At 44.8% G+C, this 21,145-nt stretch overlaps 1 protein-coding gene across 4 annotated transcripts in view; it reads right to left on the bottom strand.

Annotated features, from left to right (window-relative positions):
* LCT (lactase) overlaps positions 1–21,145 on the bottom strand; it is a 23,328-nt gene extending 2,183 nt beyond the window's left edge. Inside the window, exons 1-16 of one of the 4 annotated variants that reach the window (XM_083841249.1) lie at positions 18,783–21,145; positions 16,481–16,560; positions 15,174–15,257; positions 13,666–13,768; positions 13,278–13,353; positions 11,576–12,263; positions 10,665–11,310; positions 8,230–9,789; positions 7,639–7,907; positions 6,889–7,179; positions 5,424–5,622; positions 4,995–5,197; positions 4,543–4,652; positions 2,346–2,480; positions 1,073–1,296; positions 19–255 (exon numbers count right to left, since the gene is read on the bottom strand). In XM_083841249.1, coding sequence (XP_083697375.1) covers positions 19–255; positions 1,073–1,296; positions 2,346–2,480; positions 4,543–4,652; positions 4,995–5,197; positions 5,424–5,622; positions 6,889–7,179; positions 7,639–7,907; positions 8,230–9,789; positions 10,665–11,310; positions 11,576–12,263; positions 13,278–13,353; positions 13,666–13,768; positions 15,174–15,194 — 4,762 coding nt within the window. In that variant the 5' untranslated portion in view covers positions 15,195–15,257; positions 16,481–16,560; positions 18,783–21,145. Of the gene's footprint in view, positions 1–18; positions 256–1,072; positions 1,297–2,345; positions 2,481–4,542; positions 4,653–4,994; positions 5,198–5,423; positions 5,623–6,888; positions 7,180–7,638; positions 7,908–8,229; positions 9,790–10,664; positions 11,311–11,575; positions 12,264–13,277; positions 13,354–13,665; positions 13,769–15,173; positions 15,258–16,480; positions 16,561–17,690; positions 18,369–18,782 lie in introns of those variants that run through there. The other 3 variants (XM_083841250.1, XM_083841248.1, XM_083841251.1) reach the window with 3 other exon arrangements.

Raw genomic sequence — 21,145 nt, 5'->3', positions numbered from 1 at the left:
TTCTGCTGCATCACTCACCTTCAGGCTCCGGTTCCAGACAGGGATGCGGGCCCGCTGCTGGATCTGGAAACCCGTTGCAGCTTATGATCTGTGAGTAGTACTTGGCGGAGGCCTTGGGGAGCCGTGGCAGGCTGGGGTCGGTGTAGTTGACGTGGTAGAAGCCAAACCTCTCGTCGAAGCCCACGGCCCACTCGAAGTTGTCCATCAGCGTCCAGGCTGTGTAGCCTCGCAGGTCGACGCCGTCCAGCACGACAGCTGTTACAGGAGCACACACAGCAGGTGAGCTGAGCAGGCAGGTGGCACGGAGCTGCCCCTCAGCCCGCAGTGGTACGAACAGGGTAGCACACGAAAACGCAGCTGGGTGCAACCCAGTTATTGCCAACCCGGCCTCGGTGAGCTCACTGCCAAACCGTCCCCACTTCTGGCACCCACGTGCTGCTCTGAGGTGGTTTAACAGCTAAGTTACACCTCGCCATCAACCAAGGCAGCTCCATCAGCCCCTGGAGACTGCTCTTCTCTGCTCCGAAAATCAGAGCTTTCATTCAGCAAGCAAAGGTTTAAGAACAGAGAAAAGAACCTATCAATACACCATGAGTGTTCAAACAAGTGCTGGTGCGGCCCTCATTGCTAAAAGGCAGTAAACAAGTGCGTTGGGAACACCTGGCAGCCAGCTCCCCTATGGCAGAGGGGCAAAGTTGACCACGGCTGTAACTGAAACCAGTTCCCTGTGTTTGTTTGTCTGCTTGAAGTACGGTGCCATTTTTAGAACCAGCAGCAGTAAAGAACCCTCTCTCGCCAGATGCAGCTGTACAAGGAGGCTGCCCTTGTCCCACTCTACTAACCCCATGGTTTGCTCAGCCTCTACTTCATCTTTCCCTGCGCAAGTCTTGGCCAGCCATGCCCCGTGGCTGCTAACATCCAAAGGCTCGCAGCAGCAGACACAGAGCGACCCCCTGTGTACGTGTAGTTGACAAACACATTGCCAGTGGTCTTTCAGCTCTGTACAGCTCGCTTTGTACGTGCCAGGCTTGTTGGGAGACACTGCTAACCAGCTTTAAGTAGTCACCCTTACCTTTCAGTGCTTCGTTAATGTAGTTCCGATGGTAATGTATCCGCCAGGTGTCGTTGAAATCCGTGTCTCCCCGTTCTGATACCCCGTTTTCAGTCACATAAATGGGAGGGTTGCCGTACTCTTCCTTTATCCACCTCAGGAGCTTTCGGAAGCCAAAGGGCGTCACCTTGAGCCAGAAGGACCCCGAGTTCAGCCAGGTGCGGTCGGTTACTGAAGCGACACCCCTGTGGAGGAGGACATTGATCACAGGCCCATCCCTGGTGCCTGGCCCCGTGTCACTGCTCGCCTGAGAACGCGGCACTGAGCCCTGGGGAACTGCACCCGAAGTGACTGTGGCAGGGTGGGAAGAGCACAGAGCTCTGGGGAGGTGAAGAGCTACTGGTGCTCACAAGCCTCCAGAAAACACCTCTTCTACTTTACTTTAAAGTTACATTCTGCCTACATCAGCAGTTGCTGAGGGTGTGCTGTGTGCCCAACTCATAAGCCTGCCCCATCTTTGTCATTTAAAGCAATTCCTGCTTCTAACCTCTGATCTACACCGCAGTGACTGAGCACGCATCCCCTGCAGGAATGCAGGACAGATCCCAGCGTCCTCTCAGGGACACACCCCAGGGGCAGTGCTGCAACAGCGAAGCACAAGGGGAGGTTACCCCAATTCCACACAGTTTTGTGAAAACAGCTCTGAAAACAGCCAACGTTCACCCTCATGAGTGGTCCCACAATTATCTTAATTCTCAGCAGAAAAACTCACAAGCTCCTATCGTTTAGCTTTTGTAACTTGGGAAAAAAATCAACACGTAAAAAAGCTTGACTTACATACATTTAAGAAGTGATTTTGCTACTTAGGCTTTAAATTTAAGCTTAACCAATGTGCAGAGAGAGCCAACAACTGTTTAACAGCAAATGCAGTAGTACCCATAAACCAGGATAATCTCCCTCTTCAAACTACGGACTGGGGGAAAGGAAATACGATAAATACTCTTGAGAGCTGATACCGGGTGGGAGACTCAGAAGAGCCGATTCCTTCCTTTTAGCAGATGCTCTGATTTTCCTTGTTCTGTTTTAACCATTCATTTTGGATCATAAAGAAGGGGCTTTTGTGAAAATAACAGCATCACAGGTATGGTTTGGGGATATTTTTCCCTAGTATTGGTTATAACAGACCAATATATCTTTCTCATGGCTTTATGCACTATTAGTTTATATTGCTTAGTTTGCCCAGGCTCCAGGCGCGCACATTTGACTTGACCAATAACGTACATTTATATCTTACCTGTCAGAGTCATATGACAGAATCCCAGTAGAATAATTAAAGTTGTATGCTAAAACTGTAGTGTAATGGTTTAGACCAAAGTAGTCATATGTGCCTTTAATTCTTTGCTTTTCACTTTCAGTAAATTCTGGAAGTCTGCAACAGAAAACAGAGAAAAAGCATGAGCCCATAGAAATGCAGCTCTTTTCAGGATTTCCCCTTCTTTTGTTTCTACCCCCTCATCAGTCCTGGTGGCTAACTAAACGAAGCTTTTGCTAGAATTCAGGCAATTCATGTTGCCTGATGTAGAGGTCCCCAGAAGAGGAACAGACCTTTCACTGACTGGAAACTAAACACTGCATGGTTCACGCCCAAATAAAAGGTAGTGGCAGAAACACAACCTCAGCGCAGAGCTGCTGGCAGCCGCGGGGCTCCATGAACCAGTAACACTTGCTCTAGAGCAGGCAACAGAACTAAAGACAAGGCTGTTCTTTACCAGTCCTGCTGTTTTCTCTTGCTGTGCTTGAGCTCAGAAGTACTTTTGAGTTAGAGAAGTCAGAAACTTTCCCTGAGAGCATCTGTAGCACTGACGTGACTTCATCCCTGTATCCCTGTGTTCTGGGACCCAGAAAGGTTAAATTTGCACAGGGTTTGTCTTCACTGCAGCAGTTTGCGGACTGTAACACTGAGATGTTGAAAAGCTCAAAGGAAAGATGAAGGGAAGTAGCTAACAGATGTGTAAATGTAAGTAGAGCTTGGCAATCTCTAACTCCTACTGAGCAACCCCCTTTTCTTCACGTGTTTGTTTATAAATGCGTTTGAAGGGGGCAAGAGGCTTTGAAGTAAAGATAAAAAGTGGCTTTCAGCAGGAGTCAGGGCAGTGCTGAAAAGAAACAATACAAACAAGCTCTACAGCCGAGAAAATCAGATGAGGTGGGAGGCACTTCTGTACTGGTGACTTGGGGACCTACTCAACTTTCAGCTGGGTCACCCAGGAGGGAGCTGGAACAACGCAGCCAAGGTCCCCAGCCATGAATAAATGCAAAGAGCACAGGAGAAGTGCAGCAGAGAGCTGCACTGTGATCTTCTTGGAGGAAGATGGGAAAATCCAGAAGAAACTGGGAACTAGCCCGGGGCAGGGGAGCTCTGCTAGTTAATCCCAAAGCGCTTGGTTCCCTCCAAAAGGGAGGCCTCCTCGGAGAACATCTCCCTTTGGGATCTCAGCCCTACACAATCGCTGCTGTGGTGACAAAGCAAGAAACAGTCAGGGACATCCAGGGTGCCCTGGAGCAAGAGCGACTTTTCAGTTCTCTTTTAGCCAGAAAAGAGAGAAAATTCTCTTGGGAATTCGGTCCCTAGACAACCACTGCTCAACATGCACTCCTGACAATTCAGTGATGCTTGAGAGTTCACTCGCAGGCTGAGGACAGGACTTCTTCCCCAGACGGAGACGCTTGGGCACTTCATCTCATAAGGCAACACACAGTGACTGTGCTATCTGAGTCATGGTAGCAACCACCAGAGAAGAAATAACGTATTAAAAAATGCTCAAGAATTCAAGCATTTTAGGCACATAAAACCAAAACTTAAGTCTTGAAGAGACCTGCCTTTGCTGCTGAGCACACACCAACTCTTCTGTCACCTCATTTCAGAACAAGGGGTCTTACCACAGAGGAACAATCAGCAATACCCCCATACCTAACATACCCCCAAGAAATTGTTATTACAGTCAAGAGGGGGAAAGAAAAAGTACTGTCCTTGTATGTGTCTAGACAGGGAGAGAAAAGGGAAAACATTCATAGTGGAACAAAGATAGCAAAATAGGGTTACAAGTAATTAACTGGAATGGCAAACCAGAAATGTAATTCGGAGGCACCTATGAGTTTGGTACGTCATTGTAAGAACGATCAAAGCACATTTATCACTGTCAGGCAAATCACAGCATCTAATGCAGATCATTTATTACATCACACTGAGCTGCCAACCTAGTACCCCCAAGGTAGAAGCTTAGAGAAAGATTTATTTACATTAGTAAATTTAGTTTGCAAGAGAGGTGAAGACAGGGACCAGAAAAAACATAAAATAGTTTTCCCGTGAGGGGACGCCGAGATTTTTACCACACCATTTCACCAGAATCCTTCTACTTCACAGCACTGTCAGAAAAGCAGGTTTCAGCACAGCAGGCAACACAAGAGCAGCTATGTGCCTGTGCTCTTACCGAGACTGCTTCAGACCCTGAGCCAGGCTGCGCTCCCGAATCCTCGTTTTCATCACTTCGTTGTAATCGCCGTTTTTGAAAATGGGGTGAGCAAACCAACCTATGAGAAACTAACCCAGGAAATACGTATAAATTAGGTATCAAAACAAGGGACTTCACCATTCCTCTCCATATGCTGCTTTACACGTAGTACCAGATTTATAACGAACAAGCACAAAGAGATATGCAGGGATGTCCGTGTAATCGCAACAAATTTAATAAGCTTTTGGGACTGCAGTCATATTTTGTCTCATTTCTACTGCATACTCAGCAGAAGAGGTTGGTGTATTAGAGAAGCATCACTGCAAGGAAACGTATCTGAGATGCCAGCCCGGGCTCTGGGCAGCTCCAGATGCCAAGCCGAACACGCCACGAGCAGCCAGGGGAGCTGGGGCTGTCCGCGTGCCTCCTACCTGCAGGTATCGCCTGGCAGCGTCCCAGTCCTCCTGTTTGTGGGGGTTCCTTGGCTCTGCCCAGTCCGAGTTGATGGTGATGGAGATTAACCCTCCCTGTTTGGCCCGGTACGTCTCGTTGTACAGGTGCCAGGCTTCTGCGTGGGCCTTTATCAGGTTGTGCCCCACTATGTAAGGGGCTCGCCCCGGCCTAACGGAGATTCCTGCAGAGAGAGTGACAGCACAAGCGCTGAAGCAGCCATCCCCAGCTTCCCCTTCTGCTTCCTCCCAGGTAAACACACCCAGGACATCCAGAGCTGCCCTCCTGTGAGAGAAATAAGCCAGCTGCCTGCTATTAAATGAAACGTGCAGCACCTGGGGCCCTGAGGCCCAGCCCAGGGCTGAGATACTGCTTCAGCAGAGCTCTGAAACCCTGCTCAGCAGCCTCACCTGGGGCAGCTGTCCCGAAGCCATAGCCGAGATACGCCGTGTTGTAAGGTTCATTGAGGGTGATCCAGAACTTCACTTTATCTCCCAGCCTCTGGAAAAGGAGCTCAGCGTATTCCTTAAACCTCTGCACTATGGTATCGTTCTCCCACCCACCGACGTTCTGCAGCGCCTGCGGGAGGTCCCAGTGGTAGATGGTCACCTGTGGGGAGCGAGCAGAGAAAGGACTCAGCCAGTCATTCCTTCCTTTCAGGTGTAAGGACAACAAACCAGCCTCATTTCCAAGCGTAAACCCTGCTGGGATCTGCAGCTAGGAAAAGGCTGTTTTCTTTGTCGTTTCAATCACAGAGCAGCTACTTGGCAAAACTATGAACAAATGAGTAAAACAGTTCTACACAACAAGAACATCTGTAATTATCTCTTACACTTGTTCATCCTACCTGTAAGTAGGTACATTTTTTGCAACTTATTTATAACTTTATAATTAATTTGTAAGTATACACTTTTTGTAACTTATTCTTCTCCCAAGAACACATCCGAACAGTGTTAAGTACCCAATTCTTATAAAATTCATTAATTTCTGTAAAAAATTCCCATTAGGAGGGACTGTCCCATCTCGGTGACACTATGCCTACAACTTATTGACATATTAACCAAATATGTGACAAATCTGTCAGTGACATATTAACCAAAGCACTCCCAGCAAGGAACCCAAACACTCTAACTTAGGACCAGAGTCCAAGCTGACAGAAAGCCTTCTGGGCTAAGCGAGGAGTTTCTTAACGAGCTATAACTCAAAAAACCAAGCGCCTAACAAGTGGGAACAAGGGCCGACAACGCAGAAGGCACATAAAGCACTGCTTGGGCTTTTAGGAAATAAGAAAGGCCAAAGCCTTCCCAATTCTGCAAGTCCACTGCAAGCAAAAAGCTCAGAGAAAACTTGGGTGAGCTGCTGAAAGGCTGCGCAGTGTCGGGAGCGCAGAACAACCTCCTTGCCTTGCCCTCCCCAGACGAGCACCGCTTCTAGGGCGGTCTGGGGGGACCCGGCCACCAGTGGGGAGGCAACAGCTCGGTGGGACTTGGGAAACAGCAAGGTGTTTGGAAACAGCCAGCAATAAGGCTACTGTGATCTCCTGGGTAGTAATTGCAAATGTGTCCCTCTATTCCCAGCACGTTTACCTACTCAAAAAACACGTTTCCTCCCGGCATACAATGAAAAAAAATTCTCTGTGAAGGAGGGAGTGGACTTAAACACACGCGTGCTCTGAGTGTCAGACTTGGGTTCTGCTACTGGCCTACACATCAACGGGTCTTGAACAGCCTGGGAAGTTTGTAAGGTGCGAGGGTTTCCCACATTGGGATCAGAAGACAGGAATAAACCAGAGAAATCTGAGAGTCGGCATCTCATCTTTCAACATGAGGATAATTCTCAGCTCCTGCACTCTTGGATTTCCACTTCTACAGTTACCTGAGGCATTATGTTGGCTGCCAGAAGAGCGTCAATCAGCCTTTCGTAGTAGTTCAGTCCCGCTTCGTTGACGTATCTGGTGGTCCCATCTGGGAGAACACGGGACCAGGAGATGGAAAAGCGGTAGTGAGACACCTTGAGGTTTTTCAGCATTTCCACGTCCTCCTCGATCTTGTGGTAGCTGTCACAAGCTACGTCCCCGTTGTCATCATTGCTGATTTTCAGGGGGGTGTGAGAAAATTGGTCCCAAATGCTAAGTCCTTTCCCGTCTGCTCTCCATGCTCCCTCAATCTGTAATTGAAGATGGAGGAGGGAAGGGAGAAACCATTAGCAACCCCACATTTACATCTTGGCCCAGCAAAGAATTCAGCCTTTTGGCCCTTGCGGCACAACAGAATGTGTTGAGCTATCGGCTTAAGCCTTGAAGCAGTAAAGTTTGCTGCACCAAACTAGTAAGAGCTCTTGGGCCTCACGGCACAGAAGTTTTACCACAGTACAGTGTCACGGGGGAGGTGTTGTGTCAGTTCAACCTGCTGCTTAGTGTTTGCTGGTTCCTGTGAAGCCCGTGCTGCTGTCTCAATATTCCCGTGGCACAACCACACCGTTAAAAGGGAAGAACTTGGAGATAAGTAAGGCAGTTGTTACAGCAACCCTCAATTACCATAGAACCTGTTACAAAAGCTGTGGGTGTCTCATCCGAAATGAATTAACAGCCACCGGTACCCGAAGAGTCAGCCCTTATTTCTTAACCTGGTACGCTGCTGTCGCTACGCTCCACCAGAAGTTCTTTGGAAACTCCCCGTATAGAAATTCGTCCTCCTTGGGCAGCGGGATGCCATTATTGCGGATGATTTCTGCGTAGTACACAGCCGAGCGCTTTGGGGTTCTTGGCCTGTTGGGATCATCAAAATCGACCTGGTGCAGCCCAAATCTTGGATCATAGCCGTTCAACCACTCAAAGTTATCCATAAGAGACCAAGCGTTGTATCCTCGCAGATTAACACCGTCCAGCTTGTAAGCTGAAAGACCAGAAGCAACAGAAGAGCATCGGTGATACCTTACGCATCGAAGGAACAGCAAGGAAGTCACTTGCAAACACACACACACACTGCCAGCTTCACAAAGCTGACTGACACTAGACAAGACAGACTGTGAAAGACCCCACAGTCAGAGGATACGAATGGCCATGCAAAGGAGAGCACAAAAAAATCACCGTTTGTGTTGCATTCAGGATACTTAAAGACCGATAACAGCTGCTTTTAAAAACTACCTGTCAGAGGAAGATAGTGATGGAGAATCTAGAGGAGTCACCCGCCAGAGAACAAAAGCAAACGTTTGTACCTTTTAAAGCTTCATCGATGTACGTTTTGTGGTAAAGGATCCTGGTATGGTCATCAACATCCGAGCTGGTCTTTATCCCCACCCCGTTCTCAATGATGTATATCGGGGGATTGCCATACTCCTCTTTGATCCAGTTCAGCAGCCTCCTCAGCCCCCAGGCCACAGCCTGATGGCCAGAAAGAGCTGAGGAAGGCCAGGAGCTGTCGATACTTGTTGAAACTTCCTGGTCGTACTCATAAGAAAAGGGCTTCAGACGGGTTGTTGTGTGGGTTACGAATCTGGAAGTGTAGGTGTTGAAGCAGAAGACATCTGCTGTGCCCCGGATGTAGTCACGCTCCTCGGCTGTGAAAACGGGTAGGCGGGATGACGGCAGGTTCTGCAGCTCGCTCCTGTTCCCAACTTTCCACTTCATGACCTCAGGGTAGTCGCCGTTTTTGAAGATCGGGTGGATAAACCACCCCACCAGGAACTGCAAGTACCTGTCTGCAGCTTCCAGGTCCCTGGGGTCACTCGGTGTCTTCGGCTCGGCCCAGTCGATGTTGGGACACAGAGAAATGACCCCTCCCTGGCTTGCTCTGTATTTGTCGTCGTACGTGTGGTACACCCTGGCGTGAGCTTTCAGCAAGATGTGTCCCACCTTGTAGGGAGTGCTCCCGGGGTCTTTGACGTTGGGTGGGAATTCCCCCAGGCCATAGCCAACCCAGGCAATGACTTGGGGTTCGTTGAATGTGATCCAGAACTTCACTCTGTCCCCAAAGGTCTGGAAACAGAAGTCTGCAAAACTATCGAAGAGTTCAATCAGCGCGCTGCTCTCCCAGCCGCCGATGTCCTGGAGAGCCTGGGGCAGGTCCCAGTGGTAGAGGGTGACGATTGGGGTGATGTTGTTTGCCACCAGCCCGTCAATGAGGCGGTTGTAGTAGTCAACTCCGTGTCTGTTTATTGAGTCATTCCTTCCGGTGGGGAAAATTCGAGGCCAGGACAGAGAGAAACGGTAGTTCTTTATCCCTAAGGCTCTCAGCAGGTAAATATCTTCCTCCAGCTTGTTGTAGCTATCGCAAGCGATATCGCCAGTGTCGTTGTTAATTACGTTCCCTGGTACATGGGTGAAGTTATCCCAGATGCTGGGCCCTTTGCCATCAGCGTCCCAGCCCCCCTCTATCTGGTACGCAGAAGAAGACACACCCCACGTAAAGTCCTCCGGGAACGTCCCGTAGAAGTACGTGTCCCTCTCAAAGTCTGTTTGAGATGAAAACTTCTGCCAGACAACCTTTGACTTGGAAGGGACTTCTGATGCTGGTAAATCTGGCAACTTTGATGGCATGGGTAGGTCAAACACCACTGGCGCAGGGAGTCTGTTTGAGACTTGGGGTGGGAAACCATTCTTTTGGATAACGCTAGCATAGAAATAAGCGGATGCCTTGGGAGTCCTTGGTCTGTTGCTGTCTTCAAAATTCACATGATGTAGCCCGAATTTTAGGCTGTACCCCACGGGGCCTTCAAAGCCATCAACCAGGGATCGAGCAATGTATGACTGGACGTCAACCGTGTCTAGTTTCACCGCTGCCACAGAAACAGCACAAGACTGTTAGTCACCGGGACATTTTCTGAACACACCACTGCCTAACGCAAGCACTACATCAGAGGGTAACGGGGCGATAGCCAAACGGCTAGGAGTGGTCTTCCAGGGAAAACAAAACAAAACAATTAGGGTACCCGGCAAGAGGAGCGTCAGCACTGTCGTAGGAGCTGGTCAAAAGCTGAGTAATAAAAATGCATCAGAAGAGAAATATTTGAGTACAGGACACTTGTGCCACTGGTAGCTCTTCTATCAGTGTGTTAGGAACTAGGTCAAGAAGACCAAAAGCTCTATACTGATCACCAACATATTTAATAAAGCTTTCTGATGTTATTGATTTGTGTATCTGAAGAGAGGAACAGTAAAATCTCTATCTGTAGTCTCAGAACTATAACTGTCCAGAACTTCAGTCACAAGCATTATTTTTTGCGTCAATTGGATACACAGATTGCAAAGATACAGCCGTACCTTGAATCTTACTCAAAATATTTGAGACACAAACATCTTCCTAAAACTTCTAACCCTCAGTGGTGCAGGATGCTGTCAGTTAGATCTGCCTAGTGAGCAAAGACTTCATTCAGTCCTGACCTATGAGATCTCTGTAGGTAAGGGCCTGCCTGCAGTCAAATTATCTTCAGGAGAGCTGAAGTACATGAACACTGTTCTCACAGAGAATGGCTTTAGGATCCAGGCTGTATTTGTCTGCATGTATGAAAGACCTGTTCCATGACCTAAACAGAATGGGGAGTTCCATATCCCCACACACATGGTGATGTTTAAAAGCTAATCACGGCGGAAGAGATGGATTAACCAGTAGCCATTAATTAAAAAAAAACAAAAAACAAAAACAAATCCGTACCTTTTAGAGCCTCATTGATGTACCGGCGGAAATAATCCACTCGCAGAGTGTCGTTAATACGATCCCCTACGGCCTCTGTTGGCATACCGTTTCCTGCTATGTAAATTGGGATCTTTGTCCCTGTGTACTCCTGGGACACAAACTTCAGCAACCTTCTTAATCCCCAGGGGACGACGTGGATCCAAGCAGAGGCAGTCTTTGGCCAAGCAGGATCCACATGCAAGGAGAAGTTCCCGATGCTCTCGTAGCCTGGTGCGCAGGTCCCGTTAGTCGCGGCACTAACCAGGCGGGAGGTGTAATGGGAAAGCCCAAAAAAGTCTGCAGTCCCTTTCACCCAGGCTTTCTCCTCCTCTGTAAACACAGGCAGCTGTGCAACTGTCGTGGAGCACTGCTGGTTTACCTGCTGGATCTGAGCCTTCAGGACGTCTGGGTAATCACCGTTAACAAATATGGGGTGAGCAAACCAGCCGAGCATGAACTGCAGGTACCGCTCCGATGCCCTCACGTCCTCGGAGCTGGTTGGAGTCTTGGGTTCAGCCCAATCTGAGTTCAGCACCAGCCCCACTTTTCCCTGTTGCTGAGAACGGTATCTGTCGTTGTACAGGTGCCAGACCTCGGCGTGAGCCTTGAGAATTGTGTGAGCCACCTGGGGGCAGAGAGCAGAGGGATGGATTTGTGTCACACTGCTTTGCGGGGTTTGGATTAAGCGTAAGAATCTGGCTGATTTCGGAACAGAAAATAAAATCTAGCATCCATGAACTACCCCATTTTCTGGGGAGTATCACAAATCCAACAAGCAAATAACTGTCTCAGAGGCCTCATTAGGCTTGCACATAGTTAAAAGTACAGAATCATCAGAGGAGAACAACACAATGGCAGCTGCAAGATCCTTGTTATTCCTGTGCCCCTACCTTGTAAGATGCGACTCCTGGGTCAGCGATTCCTGGAGGATGCTCGCCGGTGCCGTAGCCAGCATAGCTGATAACCCAAGGCTCGTGGAAAGTAATCCAGAACTTGACCCGATCCCCAAAAGTGGAAAAGCAGAAGTCTGCGTAGTTCACAAAAGCATCTATGATGCTGTCATTCTGCCAGCCACCAAGAACCTGGAGAGCTTGCGGGAGGTCCCAGTGGAACAGAGTCACCATGGGCTCAATGTTAGCCTCTAGCAACCTGTCGATTAACTGGCTGTAATAATCCACACCCTTGGAGCTGATGGTCTCATTGGTGCCAGCGGGGAAAATTCTAGGCCAGGATATAGAAAATTTGTACAGCTGGGGATGAAGACCCCTCAGCAAGTAAACATCATAGCTGGTTTTATAGTAGCTGTCACACGCCACGTCTGCTGTCTGGTTCATGTAGACACGGCCTTCGTGCCCAAACCGATCCCAGATGCTCTCTCCTTTCCCATCCTCTGCCCAAGCTCCTTCAATATTGAAGGCACCCGTGGAGGTGCCCCAGAGGAAGCCGCTCGGGAAAACATCCTGCAGAAAATAATCCCTCTCCAATTCAGACTGGCTAGCAAACATTTCCCAAACTGTTTGATAGGAGGAGCGAGGGGCGAGAACTGCACCTGGGTTCTCCTGCAGAGCACTGGCTTTGCTGAAAACAGAAAAAAAAGGAATTACAATCTCCAAGGTAGATGCCAGTGCCACAGAACTTGCAAACAGGGAGGATAAGTTATATGCTTCCCACTCGGCTCATTTGCCTCTTAAGGTACAGTCCCTTTGTATTCTGATCAATCCAATCTCCTGCCACCCCGCTGGCAGATGAAGGTGGAGTGCAGTGAGCCAACTTCAGAACAGCTCAAGAGCTATGTATCCAATGCACTTCTTTGTAAGCAGATCTCCATAATTCATTACACCTAGGTCAAAGATGCAAACAAAATTCTCACAGCGCGCAGCAATTTCACGTGCTCACGAGTTTCTGTGGGACATGCTAAAACTAATCAATCCTGCTTCAGTAGTCCTTAGCTTCTCCCTAGCCAGCTGCATCCTGGGCTGCACCAAAAGCAGCACGGCCAGCAGGCCACGAAGATGATCAAGAGGCTGGAGCACCTCTCCTATGAAGAGAGGCTGCAAGAGCTGGCGTTGTTCAGCCTGGAGAAGAGAAGGCTCTGGGCAGACCTTACAGTGCCCTTCCAGTACCTAAAGGCGGACTCTCCAGGAAAGCAGGAGGGGGACTCTTACTCAGGGAGTGGAGCAATAGGACAAGGAGAAATGGTTCTAAATTAAGAGGCAGATTTAGATTAGTTATAAGGAAGAAATTCTTTGCTATGAGGGTGGTGAGGCCCTGGCACAGGCTGCCCAGAGAAGCTGTGGCTGTCCCGTCCCTGGCAGTGTCCAAGGCCAGGCTGGATGGGGCTTTGGGCAGCCTGGGCTGGTGGGAGGTGTCCAATCCAAACTGCGCTATGGTTCTATATCCCCTACATCTCTGGGGGCACGATGAGCTTCTCTCCTAGGCCAGATGTTATTTTATGTATTTAATTCCTTTCCAGTCCTTTCAGCAACTATCAGCAGATTTTACCACTAAAACTGTCATACATCTGCCTAGCATATTTGTTCCGAGAGGACACCTCTTTGTTACGGTATCTAATTTAAGGGAGAAAAACTGTACCTTAAAACACGAGATGAGAAGTCCAATAATTCATTCACATCATACCCAATTGTACGTGCCTTTTCTTTATTAAGAGCTGAAAACAAACAATAAGCGATGGGCTTAGTCACAAATGAGATGCCACAGACTGCATGACACCACTTGTACATACAATTACACCTTTTGAAACAAGGGTGTATTTGTTTTTTTTGTTTGTTTGTTTGTTTTTAAACAAGTAATAGCTCTTTTTCTCAGATCCAGTATGTTGGGTTTTATATTCCAAGAAGGTTATGAAAGAACCTATAAAATTGTTTTGTCTAATAGCAGTGGTCTGGACAGGACAATTCTATAGTTTCCCATTCAGAGCCTAGCTACTAAACTCTCCCACTCCTTGGAACAGGTCACTCACCAGCAACAATGGCAGCTACTCGTATGAATGGATTCTCTTCCAGGGAACCACAGTCAAGGAATTTTAGAGTGAAAATCAAGATCTCTGTGTCCTTCCAGAGATTCTGCAAAAACAAAATTAAAACGAATTGTATGAAAATAAACTGTGGCCAGCTAGTAAAACCATGTTCTTGGCATCTGTTCTTTTAACACAGAATAGAAAACATCTAGAAGACTGAGAATCAGCGATAACATTGTTCAGAGTTAAAATCATAAAACAGAGTAAGCATTAAATACCATCCCCCACTTTGATCCAAAAAGGCCCAATGCAAATCAAAGCATAAACCCCAGAAACTTTTAGTTTGACTTCCCTTTGAAAAGCCACAAAGAAGTATCTTGCTGTAAATGTTTGAACCACTCCAGATTTTTAGAATTATTGCAGTATGCAATCTTAGAGCAAATGAGCAGCTCCTTTTTCTGCTCTTCAGCTGCTGGATGACTCTTATTACGTATTTTAAGAATGCAATTCGCTCTCAGATGGATAATATCAGGTACTAGCCTATAACATCACTGACGTTATTGCTGCTATGCGATCTAATCCTTTCACAAATTTGTCCTAATTAACATTTCTAGCATTGCCTTTACTGATGAGGAGTTGTGAGGTTGGGTATTATAGTTGCAGAACCAATGCTAGAATAAAATAAGATCTTTTTGTGTAAAGGTATTAGCCAAATTATTTATCACATCCTTAGGATGTGATAGAGGTTTTCCAGTCCTGGACAAAAGAATTATGCCTTTTCAGTTACTAATGCATCAATAATGATCACTGACCAAGAAAAACATTTCCAACACTTTCGAACGAACACCTGTCTTTGAGTCAGAAAAACAGGGAAGTAACAGTGAGTTGTATGCAGCTGTTTCCTAGTGTAGCTGCTGCCTGAGCTCTCACAGCAATCAGAACTGTTTAGACATGCATCAAGAAACACAAGTTTCCCTTCTCTTTATGGTCTGTATCTACAGTTGACTTCTATAAATCTATCAAAACCTTAGGGATTTTTTAGACATTTATTAGCTTTCCAGAGATTCTCTAAGGGGAGTCTCCACTTCTTGCTCTACACTTCTGGCCAGGCCATCACTTTACCATTTACAGGGAATAAGTTACCTGCCCAAATACACAAAGCAGAGAGAGTTAAGGTAGAGCCTGGCATACTCCTTTTCAGGCTGCTATTGCCTGTGCTACATGATCCTGAGGCATCTCTGTGCTCATTTCTGCAGACACATGGACTACATACACCTAGATGCTGAAGGATTTAAGACAGTAAATTAATTGTCAATTACTTTGAATTCAGCGTGAACTCCTGTACCTGACCTCTTTGCAAAATAACTTGTTACAGATGGTCTATGAAGTTCAGCAGAAATCTAAGAACAGCGATGGATTTGTTCTATCTGTTCTGCTCTATTACTAGAACTTCAATTCCCCAATGTATCCATGAAGTGAAATGCTCATTTGCACACTGTGCATAATGTTACCTGGAATTCACTCATTTGCATGTAGAAATCTGTTTCGTTTCCACAACTGTACTGAAGGTTGAGAGACAGAAAATCTACCGAATCCTGGAAACAAGAAAAGGAAAAGAATCAACTTTTTTTTTTTTTTTTTGCAGGTGTTCTGTTCAAAATATAAAGTTGTTAAATGTTAAATACAGGTACATTGCTGAAGTAAGAAGCCACACAGCTATGTGAGACAATACAATGAGTACAAACTGGGTGGTGTATGGAAAGATGTCTGTCCTTCTAAACAACGCTAAATTTAGAAGAATTAAATGAAGTTGTAAGAATATTTTATGCATTTAATATTCCTGATTTACAACTGATTCTTTGAATTAGTAAGATTGGTTAATCAGAGACTAACCAGACAGAGAAACCTTTATCAGCATGCGGTTCAGGGAGGCTTTATCAATAATCCTCTGCAGAAAGTCCACTTCAGAAATCTTTAACCGTTGCACACTACAAACGTTACTCCACTAAAGGTCATCATATTCAAGGGAATAGATAGTATTCTTTTATTAAACTAGCTGCTGAAGTAGGCACAAAAAATTGATAAGCTTCCAGTTTATTTTTCAGTCCAAGGGTTTTTTTTTCTAGTTTAGTCAGCTTGTTTAGTACATCTTTCCTCCCCATACAAACCACACCTTGCTTATATCGTTGAAGTATCATGCCTGCGTCACTACTTATCCTATTATTGAATCCTGAAGGACTGTGAATACAAGCCAAAAACCTGCACTGCCATTTGTTCACTGCATCCCACATCAACATTATCTAGATGAAAAGAAGTACTGATAGAGGGTTCGGTCTTTACAGAAAGGATGTCATCACCTTTGTAGAAAATAGGTTTTCCTCGTGTTGTGCTACCCCTGTACAACTAGACCACTTGTAGCAGAGCTCAGGCTGTGCTTTAACATATTAACTATTTTTAAAAAGATATTTAAAAAAATAAAAGTTTTTTTTTATTTGATTGTGCATTAAGGAGACTTGTGAATAAAAGAGCAATGAGTATACGTTGTTATTTAAACATGTATGTTGTTAAAATTGCCAGTTATGAAATATGTCTCCATATATTTTAATCACTGCTCACTAGCCAAGAAGGGATGTTGAAGTATTTTTTAAAATCAGAGAGCTTCACGATTGAAGTGATCAAACAAATAGATTTTAACCTATTGGTCAATTTGCTGAAACTGTATTTAACTTGCAATAGGCCACTTGATCTTGTACATAAAAATCAACTGAAATGAAATAAAATGGAAATAATTTTGGAAATCATTCCTTTACGGTGTTACCTGAAGAGAAACTGAAAGCAGCTCTGATGAAGCACTATCCAAGCTACGATCTATTCCTAAAGCAATGGACAGCTTTCCACCTTGAAGAAAAGGAGGCAATCTGTTAGTAGTGTATTTAGTACAAACGAAGAATTTTGGTTTGCTGTAGTTATTTTAAAATCAGCTGGAACTTTTCGAATTTGTGGCTCATCAGCCAGCGCCCTAGGTAGCTGATTTCAGAACATCCATTATCTTATCAATGGAGAGTTGCAGAAGGTAGAAATTCAAAGGCAGAGTCCAAGGAGTCTTTCAGTGAATCTTAAGATGTTCACGAGCAGCAATGATAACAACATTGTTTGCAGGATCCGAATAGGATCTGAATACAGCTATCCAACAGGAACCATTCCACTCCGTGGTTAATTATAAATAATAATAATAATTTTCATGCCTTTGTGGTTCTTCTATGGTGACTTATTTTTAAATATCCATTCTGTGCTGGACATGGAAAAAAAAAGACAGAAACAAAGCCCCAAAATAAACAAACAAAACCCCACAAAATACAAGGAAAGGACATGAATACAAAACCTGCAAACTGACAGTAGAACATGGCACTGGCACAGGCTGCCCAGAGGAGCTGTGGCTGCCCCATCTCTGGCAGGGCCCAAGGCCAGGCTGGATGGGGCTGTGGGCAGCCTGGGCTGGTGGGAGGTGTCCCTGCCCAGGGCAGGGGGGCTGGAACTGGATGACCTTAAAGGTCCTTTCCAACCTAACCTATTCTATGAAGTCTGTGTTCTGAAACTACTATCGTCTACAAAATAGCTTGATCATTAGAGCTTTGTTATCGTACACACACACCAAAAAAAAAAACCAGAATATTTTATTTTCCTTTTAAGCTAAAGATAACTATCTTGTTTCTTGTTGGTTTATTTAACTATTTAATACATTTCACTTCAGCTAAATGAGAAATTATATATAAATATACACACAGAGATACATGCCTACATTCTCCCCAACTACTTTGGCTATCATTTCAAGTAAAATGGAATTATCAGTAATCATAAAAAAAACATCAAAATAAGATATTTGAAGGAACCTGTTATTCAAGTATTCCTATGCAATTCTGAGAGCAGTGACAGCACATTCAGAGATTACATGTAGCGGTTGCCATTTAATCTCATTACAAACTATTTGTGAAAAGGTCTTACACAAAAATCCCTCTGCCTATTCTTACCTGCCAGCGAGTATTTCTCGTGGTAGACACTGTAAGCTCTGTCATGAGCAGCAGCCAGGGCCTGGAAACGGAGCTGGGGCTCATCGTAAGGCAGGCTTTCCAAGACCTCTGGCAGGTCACTGAAAGTGAGCCACACATCAACCAGACCCCCAAAAACATTAAAACTGAACTCAGCATAGTCCACAAAAAGGTCAGCAAAAGCGTTGGTTTTGTTGCCTGCAGCCTGTGCGGCCACATTGCCAGGGATGTGGTTGTGATGCAGAACTACCACTGGCCTGAGGTTTGCAGCAACCAGCGTCTCGAGCAGCTGCTGGTAGCACTGCACTTGAGCTTCGTCTGGCTTTCTGGCATCCCCCTTGGGAAGAATGCGCTCCCATGGCAGGAAGATTTTGTAATGCGTCACCCCAACCTCACGAAGGTGGGAAAAGTACTGGGGCAGCTCAGAAGTTGCAGGATCTTGTTGGCATGGGTAATCACGGGTTTCAGCCGCAGCAGGGCCTGGAGCTCCTTTGGGTAGGATGTGGTTTTGCAGCTGGAGGCTATGTACAGACTCCCTGGGTAGAGGTCCAGCAATGGCCACAGAGATCTGAGCTAACTCCTCATCTATCCCAAAGCTGGGACAGGCTAACATGAAAAAGACAACTATCCTACAAACCAGCTCCATTTCTGGATCTGCTTCACAAAGTTAGTCCACACTATTTATATTATAGTAGAAGTAATATTTAACTGAAATTATCTATTACACAGATAAGCCTTCCCAGAACCAGCTGACACTCAAATGATAACAAATCAGGACTTTCAGTTGACAGACGAACAACTGAATAAATAGATGAAAATCTTTTTATGATAAACAGATCTGTCAAGCAATTAGTTGGAGAAAGGTCATGGGGAAACACTGGGTTCATTTTCTGCAATGTGCATGTTTCCCCTTATGCTTGAACATAAACTGACTCTCACTGAGACCACTTCCATTTCACAGGAAGAGAAAGTAAGTAGACAATGCTTTTCATTTCCTCTTGGCATTTTTTTTGGCTTAAAAGGAATTCTGGATTTTGCACAGTTCTGGATGCAAAAAGTAATGAAAGCAGTTACCTGCTTTGCTGGGGCTGGGTGCCACCAACGGCTCAGGTGAGCAGGAGGGAAGGGAGGCTCATTTGTGCTGTAGTTCTTGGGTGCGTGAAGGAAATCTGAGAGGTGGCACCTTACCCACTTGGAAAAGTGGGTGTTACATGAATTCAGGCAGCAGCAACATGTGTTCCCATTCTAAGAAATCAGGGAATTCAAACAATATAATTTTATTGCTTTCCAAAGTACTCCTGCCTTCAGCCTTGAGAAGGCATGCACTCACACAGATCACCTACCTAGATTGCTGCAGGAGGAGATAATTCTAATTTTCTACATCCAAATACAGCAAAATGGAAAAGCTGAGAACATTTGCCTGGAACTGCCATCTGTGCTGCCTAAGTGCAGAACATGTTTAAATTAACTAAATAAAATCTGACATAAACTACATTGAAACTATATTGAAAAGTCAGTTCTATCTCCCAGGTTATTTCCCTTAACAACCAGTTTTTGTCTAAAATATAGCTAGAATCATTTGGGCAATTCATTGCTCTCAAGCAATGTTTTCTTTGTTATTTAAGTCATAATAGAAACTCTCTCAGCTTCTGCTGTTGCTCTCAACAGCCAACCTCCTTGCTTATAGAAGGACTATTTGATTCTCAGCCAACTATTTGATTTTATTAAGAAGCCTTGAAAAGCTTGCTGAAACACTGTGCTTGCTGTTCTGAAAGCATAACTACTGTTTTTTTCCTCTAATGGATTTAACGAGCTTGACTAGGAACTTTACAGCACCACCTGCTGCTGATTTCTCAGTACAGCAGTGTTAACTCCAGAAAGAGAAGACCCCTCTCAACCTATGGAACATATAGAACTGTAGGGAAAGCAGAGGTAGAAAAAAACCACTTACTTTCTCCTTACGAAAAAGGATTAATACAAATGCTTATTAACAAATAAAGATCAGGATGGGGGAAGAAGGAACATATAATGAAGAACAAATATTTCTTTCCCTGTCCTTATTTTAAAAGTAAGTTATGAACAATATAGAGTAAGACTTGTGGTAGGTGGGCAGTTCTTTCTAATGAAATGAAGCATTTGCCAAGATGCAGTTTATGAAAAATATTAGCAGAGAAACATTACTGCATATAGAATTAGTGCCCAGTAGTTTGGCTTCACAAGATTAATCTGTTGATGTGAGCAGGCATCCAATTCAGTTGGATTGATTTCAAAATGCAACAAAAAGTACTTAGGACTGTGAATGAATGATTAAATAAATAAGAATTACTAATCATATGTAAACTAACAAAAGGACTTCCAAAAACCATATATAAGTATCACCTTCAGTACAGCTCAAAGAATTTCTGATGTAGAATTCCTAAGGTGACAGAGTTCTCCATGTGAAAGGCTGCTAACTGGACCCATCATGGAAAGGAATGAGAATATTCCCAGTCTCGGCAAATGCAGGATGGTGTGCTGGAAAAAGAAACTAAAGCATTAATCCCAGAGGATACATTAAGAAAAAAAAAAAAGAACTGCACCTTAATAAAGTATTTACCCCTCAGAAGTGCATTAGAAGTACTCTGTTCCCTTGGAGTGACAGCATTGTTGTGAAATCCTGCTAACATTCAGATTGGTGTTAGTTATTTCCCTGCTCACCACGAGTTGAAACAAACAAGGAAATGGTCACAAAATCAGCTTAGAATATTTTCTTTCAGCTCAAATTTTGTTCTCATTTGGTACCCTATTGAACTACCAACAAATTCCTGGGACGTTAAAGGGCGAAGCTTGGCCTTAACAGTAACACTCAAACAGACCCAAATGTTGACTGCAGCTTTTAGCATTCTAAAAGGATCCAAGAAGGAAAAAAGGCCTTATTAAAATATACAATGCCTGATACATTTGGCCAATGCTTTTATGCTCTAGTTTGAAAAGTTAAATTGCCAAATAACTTAGTCTAGTCATTTTAGAATGCAGGAACTTCAGATAAAATGGAAATTCAGGTATTTCTATGTTCAAGTATTTGTACTTAAAAATACTTACAAATATTCAAGTATTTGTAATTCTTAATAAATAATTTAATATTCCCATAGGGTACAGGACTTAGAGATCCACAGAAATTTAAGCAAAATTTTCTTATAGAATTATCTATAAACAAGTTTACTAATACACACTTGAAAATCCCTCACAAATGATGGCACTTTTCAATTCACTTACGAGTCAAGATATTCCTCAAGCTGGGGGGGTGCCATCCTGACTTAATGCTTTGCTTTGAACTTGACTATTTTGACTTTTCTATTTTAAATATGCAACAGGAGCATACACATCTTTATTACATCTGAAAAGAAAGAGAAGCAATCAGAGTTTTCCATCAACAATTACTGGAATTCGTAAAAAAA

The sequence above is a fragment of the Anser anser genome (assembly GCF_964211835.1).
Source record: "Anser anser genome assembly, chromosome: 6".
Classification (NCBI taxonomy): Eukaryota; Metazoa; Chordata; class Aves; order Anseriformes; family Anatidae; genus Anser; species Anser anser.
The sequence above is the reverse complement of the archived record's forward strand: the minus strand, read 5'-3'. Positions and strand labels throughout refer to the sequence as shown.